Source organism: Catharus ustulatus, chromosome 15 (assembly GCF_009819885.2).
Source record: "Catharus ustulatus isolate bCatUst1 chromosome 15, bCatUst1.pri.v2, whole genome shotgun sequence".
Taxonomy (NCBI): domain Eukaryota; kingdom Metazoa; phylum Chordata; class Aves; order Passeriformes; family Turdidae; genus Catharus; species Catharus ustulatus.
This window is the reverse complement of record NC_046235.1, coordinates 13,810,354-13,818,400: the sequence shown is the minus strand read 5'-3', so window position 1 is coordinate 13,818,400 and position 8,047 is coordinate 13,810,354. Positions and strand designations below refer to the sequence as shown.

The 8,047-nt window shown below is 45.4% G+C and overlaps 1 protein-coding gene across 2 annotated transcripts in view; it reads right to left on the bottom strand.

Annotated features, from left to right (window-relative positions):
• Positions 1 to 1,077: 1,077 nt before the first annotated feature.
• GALNT10 (polypeptide N-acetylgalactosaminyltransferase 10) overlaps positions 1,078 to 8,047 on the bottom strand; it is a 77,729-nt gene continuing 70,759 nt past the window's right edge. For both annotated transcript variants that reach the window (XM_033072941.2, XM_033072942.1), the window contains exons 9-12: positions 6,647 to 6,868; positions 5,269 to 5,385; positions 3,293 to 3,442; positions 1,078 to 2,539 (exon numbers count right to left, since the gene is read on the bottom strand). In XM_033072941.2, the coding sequence (XP_032928832.1) occupies positions 2,372 to 2,539; positions 3,293 to 3,442; positions 5,269 to 5,385; positions 6,647 to 6,868 (657 nt within the window). In that variant the 3' untranslated portion in view covers positions 1,078 to 2,371. The remainder of the gene's footprint in view (positions 2,540 to 3,292; positions 3,443 to 5,268; positions 5,386 to 6,646; positions 6,869 to 8,047) is intronic.

Here is an 8,047-nt window from a genome sequence, read left to right as displayed (position 1 = left end):
CTAGCACTTTTCATGGAAAAACAGCTTCTTGTTCCACAGGCATTAAAACATTCATAAAGACATCTAGTCAGGCCATCTAGTGGCTCCACAGTCAGCACTACTTGGCTAATGAGAGCATTAATAACTTAAGGAAAGCAGCAGTCAGACACAAAGTGCTGGAAGGTGACTCTGTCTCCCCCAGAAATGCAAAGGGATCCTAATGACAGGCTGTAGTAACTGAGAACATAAGATGCCAACTCTGCTTGATGCTGGTCTCACTTCCATCCAATACTGGGGAAGTCTAGGGCTATTTTTCTTTTTTCACTCCCAAAATCTTAGACATGAACATTTGGGAAGCCTGGTGCCAGCTGCAATGCAGTGCCCAAGTTTCCTGTTCTCCATGACCAGCTAAGTTGGCAGAAAAGGTCAGGCATGGCCTCAGCTGTGTGAATGAGAGAGATGGAAATGATTCTCAGCCTCCCTCTCAATACATCAGAGTGGAGAGTTTTGGGGGCAGCCAGCTGTGTCCTTGTTTGCTCCCAGCTGCCAGGCACAGCACTACATGGCCTCCAACACATCTGAAACATGGGACACAATCTTCAATTGACAACAAAAGGGCTTCTTGCTCCTGGAGCTCTGCAGAGGGAGCCATGCTGCTTGTTTTGGGACACTAGGGAAGCATCTCCTTGCCTTCACATGAAAGACATCCCAGAGCAGAGTGTCCCTGCCCCTCTGAGGAGGGACAATGTACTAACCATGCTCATCAAGCATCCCCCAGGGCTCCCATCCCCATCACCCCAGAGCTGGCTGCATGCTACCTCCTCTTGCAACACCCCTGCATGGGCAGTTAGACAAACCAAGGAGCTGGGCAATTCCTGACAAAGGAATCCTGTTTACTAATTTACACAGCATCTGTTCACTGGTTCACTGCATCATCATTCACAGCTTTTACCAGAAAATGACACTGCTCCTTTCAGTAAAAGACTAAGTCAGGGGAACTAGTACATCTGTTTTTGCAGTAACTTCATTTTAAACCAGATTTTTAAAAAATACTTGCTTCACATTAGACTTGAACCAGGAATGGTCCTCCATTCATTCTTTAGTGTCAGTACATTCCAGCTCCTGGGATGAGACAATCCTGGTTCACTGTCTGGCAGATCCCACAGCCAAACCAGAAGGGGTAACACCTTGCACTGCTCACTCACTGCACAAGGGAGAGGGTACCAGAAAAATGGGTCCATCAGTCCCACATCTCTGCTAAAGCAAACAGATTTCCAGTCACAGTGAACTGTGCAGTGCTGTGGGTGCTGGGAAATGAGGAGAGATGAATAGCACATTTCCACAAGGCTAGAACACCACTGACCACAGGACTCAAGAAACTACAGACTGATGAACAAATGGATAAAGACCAATGGCTAATCTCAGCCTTGACTTTATTATCCTGAATTAATCTGCTCACATCAACTGTAAATTAACTTAGCCTTCAAACCTCTAAAGGAAGAATGGAAATTATCTTCACACAGTAGATTTAGCTCTGAGAAATCCTGGAGATGTCTGTGCTAAAAAGGTTATAAGAGGCAAATTTGGAACCTGACATCCAAAGGCTCTTAGCATAAAGTCTTCACCTGTAAGAACTGAGATTGTTTAAAAACCCTCTGCTAATCTTTCACCTTGAAGATTCAACAGTGAGTGACAAACTGACTGCAAAGTGAATGGACCAGAAACCCAGATTCCTCATGGCTAATAACAACAGCCATATTCCCAACACTTGGCTGCACTTCCACTAGAGCTCATTCCTTCATCAGAGCTATGATTTGGAAAGTAATAATACTCAACCTGTTTGAAATATATATTCAGGGCAAAAATTACTCATTTCATTTTGCAATAATGTTTTTTTCTTTTTCTTTCTTTTTTTTTTTTTTTTGATTGGAGGCTTAAATCTTGTCTTCAATATTTTACTTATATGGAGTTTGGAAGATAAAGCACCTATGTGGGAACGCTTCAGTGGGTGGTATAGCAGCTACAAAAAGTCCTGCAGGGTCCTGGATAACAAAATTATTTAACACCAGACTGCAGTGGGAAATGAAACAAAATAAAAAAGGGAAAAAAAAAAAAGCCATTTGAAACACATTCAAACTCCTCTAAAAACAGAGTTTCTGTTCAGTCTCAGCACAGAAGTGGCTCTGGCAAAGCCTTTAAAATTCCACCATCCCCAGAAGAGAAGGATGCAGCATCTTCACAATAAAGACTGGCCTGCTAATTAACCTTCTCCTGAGATTCTCCCTTTTACCTTCATTAAGTGTTTAAAAAAAAGTATTAAAAAATTTTTTTTGCAACCCTCCCCAGTAAAAACTATAATTGTAAAATATATATATTTTTTTCTCTCAGTCTTTTAAAGATCAAGGTTTCTGTTAAATTTTTCCAAGATGGTTGAGTTTGTGTGTTCAAATATCCACTGCTGTGTTGGAGATGAAGGATTGCAGCTGTTCATAAAAACCTTTCGATCACTCTCACTGCAGTCCATACAGCTGCTGCTGACTGGGTGGTAGAGGGTCTTGTCCTGGAGGAGAGAAATTTGATGTGAGGTTGCTTAAGTGGAGAAGAAAAGTTGTTTTAAAAGCAACAGAAAGAAGTCTTAAAAAGCAAGGTGAGCTATTATGTCACTTGGGTATAACTGAAGTTGTTCCACACTTAACTGGCTGACAAATATCTGGGTTCATTCCCAGCCCTTCCAACAGAATGCAGCCCAATCCTCACACCTGCACTGGGATTTCTAACAGAATGCAGCCCAATCCTCACACCTGCACTGGGACTCTAAAGCTTCCCAGGGGCTCTCCAGACTGGAATCCTGCTGCATCCCTCCCAGGCATCGTGCCAGCAAACTGCAAGGACTAGGACAGGACACTTGGACAAGAATTTACTTACCTGTGGCCCACAATAGCATTGCTTAGTAGGAGGATGAATAAATCCTTATCTACTTTTGGCAGGACATTGCAGTGCTCAGAACAAACCAACTCTCAGAACACCTCTTTGCAAACACAAGGTGTTGCATCACCTCACTGCCAGCCTGGGGACACTGCAGAGAGTGCCCTCTGCTCAGGAGCCCTGGGATCCAGGGTTCTAACCAGTGGAACAGAGCAGCCACCTTTCTTTCTAATCAGTGGTACAATGACAACAGGCTGTCTGCAGATTCTCTTGTTACAGCTACATGAAGAGAAGGCATAAAACACGAGTGGTGACATTTTCAGGAAGTAAGCACCTCAGGCAATTTGACACCTTAGATGGGAATACGCCCACACACACACACACTCACTTTTCGGTATCTCCAGAGCTGGTTCCCCTTCATTCCATGGCAGTCATAGAGGGTCACAGGGCTGCTGTGGGAAATGGCATCAAAGCAAAACTTCTTGGTGTGCTGAGGATCTCCTGGACGGATGTCCTCCCTCCAGCTGAAGGTGAATACCTGTCAGGACAAACAGGACCCTGAATACCTGTCAGGACAAACAGGACCCTGAATACCTGCCAGGACAAACAGGACCCTCAATACCTGTCAGGACAAACAGGACCCTCAATACCTGTCAGGACAAACAGGACCCTCATGATGGCTGGTACTGGGCATGATACCTTCACCTGCAGAAGGGTGTTCCCTGTGTCCACAGGGTAGGGATGGCTTCAAGGAAAGGACAGCATCTTCTAGAGGAAAAACTCCCTCCACACCTCTAGGGACAGGGGCTGCTGACCAGGGGACTCAGTACCAGCTGTCACACAGCACTGAAGTGACAGTGCTGCTGCAGCCAGCCATGCTGGTCAGCCTGGGTACTAGAGCAGCCCTGGACATCTCTGCAATGCAGACATACATCAAGGATTAAGTGAGCAGCTGACCAATTACAGCCTTCCCAGCCAGCAGAAAAGCCAGAGAGCTCCAGCAGCTCGGAGTTAATGCTGGCAGTGAACACCGAGTCTGCACAGGCAGCCTGCAGTCACCTTGAGAAATTATCCCACACTCCTGGGACAGGAGGCCAGCAGCCACAGCTTCCCACCCCGCCCACAGGAGGGCAGGAAGGGCAAACACTTGGGTGTTGCTTCCTGATGCTCCCTTCTACTGACCCTGCAGTGAACTCTCAGCACTCTCAGGTGAAATGAAGGAGGCACTCTGTGGAGCAGAGGAAGGGTTTTAACTCCAATAACTGAGCACAGGCTCTGCCTGGCAATGCAGTGCCCTGGTGAGAGGGCAGCACTAGCCATGGGGCTCTGCAGGGCTGCCAGCCAGCCTGCCTCCCCTTCAGTCCCTAGGGAAAAGGCTGCTCTGGAGGCTCCTTTGGAATCAGCTGGAGGAATAGTTCTCAGAGATCTCTCATGGAGCAGTCAGAAAGGCAAGTAATGATCAGGGTGCTGCTATTTGAAGCAGTGTGGCCAAAAACTTTTGCACAAAGAAACTTCTTTGTTCTTGGCTGTCTTTTAAATCCCTCTTGAGAGAGAAATTACCACAATCATTTAGGCTCAACTACTACTCAGAAGTTCAAGACACATTCTCTTCCTAAGCATAAGCCAAAACTAATTTTCAAGATCCTCCTGACACAACAGAGGCTTAGTTTGGACTGTGCCTGAGTAAATTGGTTTTGTTTCTATTTTTCACGCATCAAATTGATATGCAACAACCCCGTCTCCTACTCCTGAAGCCATTCCCTGAAGAGTTATGCATGGTTCTGTAATAGAGGCATTGTTTTCTTGATCCTTTCTCAGCTCAGCTGCTACAGTTTAGACAAACTAATATTTTCCTCCCTTCTGTTACAATAAAGCTGTCGTTTCTGGCACCTCATATGTTGCGAGGGTGAATCTATAACCTGGCTGGTTTCATCTCTCCAGCAATAGTTGGGTGTTTATAATGCATTTGCCTCCTGTCAGGAGGATGATAGTGAACAGTTATTGAATGCTCCTGCAGGTTCATTAATATGCATGATGCTCCTCTATCACTTCTTTCAGCACAACCTTTGAAGTTAATATTCACTTTGTTACATATTACAGCTGCCTTGTTACCGGTTTATTGTTTTGGCACACTGTTTTCTTGTCATTTCTTTTGTTCACTCAGAACTTCAAAGCAGAGGTAAAAGCTCTGCATAGCCTGCCAGGCTCCAGACCCCCCTGTGCCACAAGCACAAGCCACATCCTGTACCAAAGTACAATCAGCAAGTGAGCCTTGGGGACAGCTCTAAATGGCCTTCCTTCAACATTGCTCCTGGAACCTCTGCCTCTGCAGATTTAGGGGCTGATGACTGATCACATTGTTACCTGCACGTTGTTCCATGCTGCCTCTCCTCTGTCCTTCACACAGTTTTCCAGCCTCAGTGGGGATCCCAGAGCTCCATGCTTGGTATCCACACACAGTCCAGTTCCCACATTGCGTATCTGAAATAGTGAATCAGTCACTCAGTCTCCTACTCCTAGCAGGAAAGGAGGCTCAAATTGTCTCAAATTGCAGCAGTGTTTGCATGAAGTTAGTTTTTAAGATTCCTCTCTTAACTGTGAGTCTGAGCTGGCCAGTAACAGCTGGAAGAAAGCACAGAACTGAAAATGGGACCCAGTTGTGCCTCCAGCACACTGTGAAACCTAGCAGTGACCAGACTGCAGAGCCCACTGTGGGCTGGGCTGTCTGCTGGTGCCATTTTTCACAGGTCTGTACTTTGTACATCCTCCCTTCAGCCTGTGACAGTGTGAATATGATACAGCAAATGTACAGTGAATGGTGCTCTTCTGGATTCTTAAGAACTTTCAATTTGTGAGTTACTCTTGTGCTTTAGTAAATTCTACATGAATCTTTTGTTGAATTCTTTAACTTCAACTACAGATTAAGTGCTGTTAAGTGCTATTAAACAGTTAGGCTTAAATTGGTTCAGTTCAGAGCTAAGTTTGGTAAGGGGGTCCACTCTGAGCTTTGTGACTCCACAGGAGGATCTCCCTTATTTTTCCCTTACCCTTTTCCATCTCCACTCTTCACACAGGTAATTTTTGGTTGATTTGCATTTTAGATTGATTGATTTTAGTTTGCCTTTTCTCTGTATGCTTTAATCCTCTAGAAAGCAGTACAATGAACCTTACCAATAAACTTTGTCATGCTTTCACTTTCATATTACACCTGCTTTTGCCAACACCTTTGCCAGTGATTCTTTTACTGACCCAAAACCCTCAGCCACCCGAGTTGTGTGTGACAATTCACAGCCTCGCTCCTGGGGTGATTCTATTCCCAGAACACAACAGACTTTCAAAAATAAGGATGGTTTCCCTGCCTTTCACATGGCAAAGCTAAGGACAAGAGTAGATCAGCACAGTTGTAAAGCCCTTTGGAAATACAAGATTTCACTATTGCTCAGCTGCTGTCTCTCCCTAGTCCTCCCTCTGGCATATTTTGCTTTCTACTAAATACACAACATGCAGAACAAGCCAACTCTCTATTCTCGTTGGAGCTGTACACTAACAGAAGCAGCTGCCTGCCCAACTGCCTGCTTTGATCAGGCCAGTGCAATGGTAGAGGAGTTTTGGGTTTTGAAACATCAAGCAGATCTTTAAACACTCGCTCACACCTCACCCACAGCAACTGAGGCACACGGGCAACCTTAAAAACCAAACCGCAGCCTATCTGCCCGCTGCAGACGTCAGAGCATGAACTTGCCTCTCCCCAGGCAGCTGCTGGAGGCTCCACTGGTGGGTAGAACTTTGGCAAGTCCCAGGCAACCTCGTTCATGAACCACTTGAAGCTTTTGCAGTTGAGGTTGTTGCGAAGCTCCTTCTGAGCGGCGACGTCGCCCGCGGAGAGGTGCCGGTACTCGGGTCTGCGCTGGTAAATGTATTCTGCATATTCATCCATCCACACCTCAGCCACCCTCTTCAGGTTCTGTGGGGGAGAACCAGAGGGGAAACCACCTGAGAGTGCTGCACAAACCACCATTAGCATTCAGAGCAGTTCACATGTTTTTGCTCAGAAAGGATTTTCATTCACATCCACTCTTTCTCTCCAGCTTCAGGACAAAGATTATTTTTATTACTCTGTAGTTCCAAGGGACTTTTAGAAAGATGTTTTCAGTTGAGGTCAAAACAGAATCCTGGCACTTGGCCATTATATCTAGTTCCTTGTGGCTAAGAAAAACAACATTAATCAAAAGTTGTTTTTTTTTTCTTTTTTTTCTGTAAGGAAACTAGTCAGAACATGATGCTAGTAAATACCACTGGACATTCAAAGGTCTCTGACAAAAAGCTGCTTTCTTAAATCCTTCTTATTGCATCTTTTATATCCATCTAGGAATGGGATTTGCAGCACTCCCTTCTGAAAAGCTCCAGTTCACAATACTCTTTCTTAGCACTATTTTTCCATTTTCTTGGGTAAAACTCAGAGATACCTCAGAATACAGAGCTTTCAGGCAATGACCCTTCAGAACAGAAGCAAAGGGTTTTACCTCGTGGCAGCACATTTCATGTATTACTGTAAAGCTTAATCCCCTGTGCACCTCCAAGACAGCAACAAACACCACCCACTTAAAACAACCTGCTTGTCACAGCACCCTGGAGAGTGTTGGACCTTGGGCTGTTCTCTGGCACATCAGGCACATTCTTGGTGCCTCTCAGTAATGTGCCACATGCAATTGTGACTCCTTGCACGAAGCTGCTCAGTCCAGCAGTGATCATTTACCACCAAAGAAGTCAGGAAGCTAAGAGTGAGCAGTGTGCTGATCCTGCCCCAAATGCAGGAGCTGGTGTTTACCTCAAGCTGTCTGTTAAGATGTCAAGAAACAGCCTTTCCTACCTCTCTGCTCTCCCCTTCCACCACTGTGGGAGTACATAACAGCCAAATACTGAATCAGAATACAGTTCCCCTCCTGAAGAGATGGCACAGACAGGAGAGTGCTCTGTTGTTCTGACAGGTCATTGCTGGGCTGAGGAATAAATCCAAATCTGCAACTGGGGTGATGCCATTAAAAGCATTGTAACACTGTGCAAGCCTTCAGATTTCAGAACAGCAGGGCACCTCTCTGAGGCTTTTAGTTTTGCAGCCTTCCTGCTCCTAGGATGTTTTTCT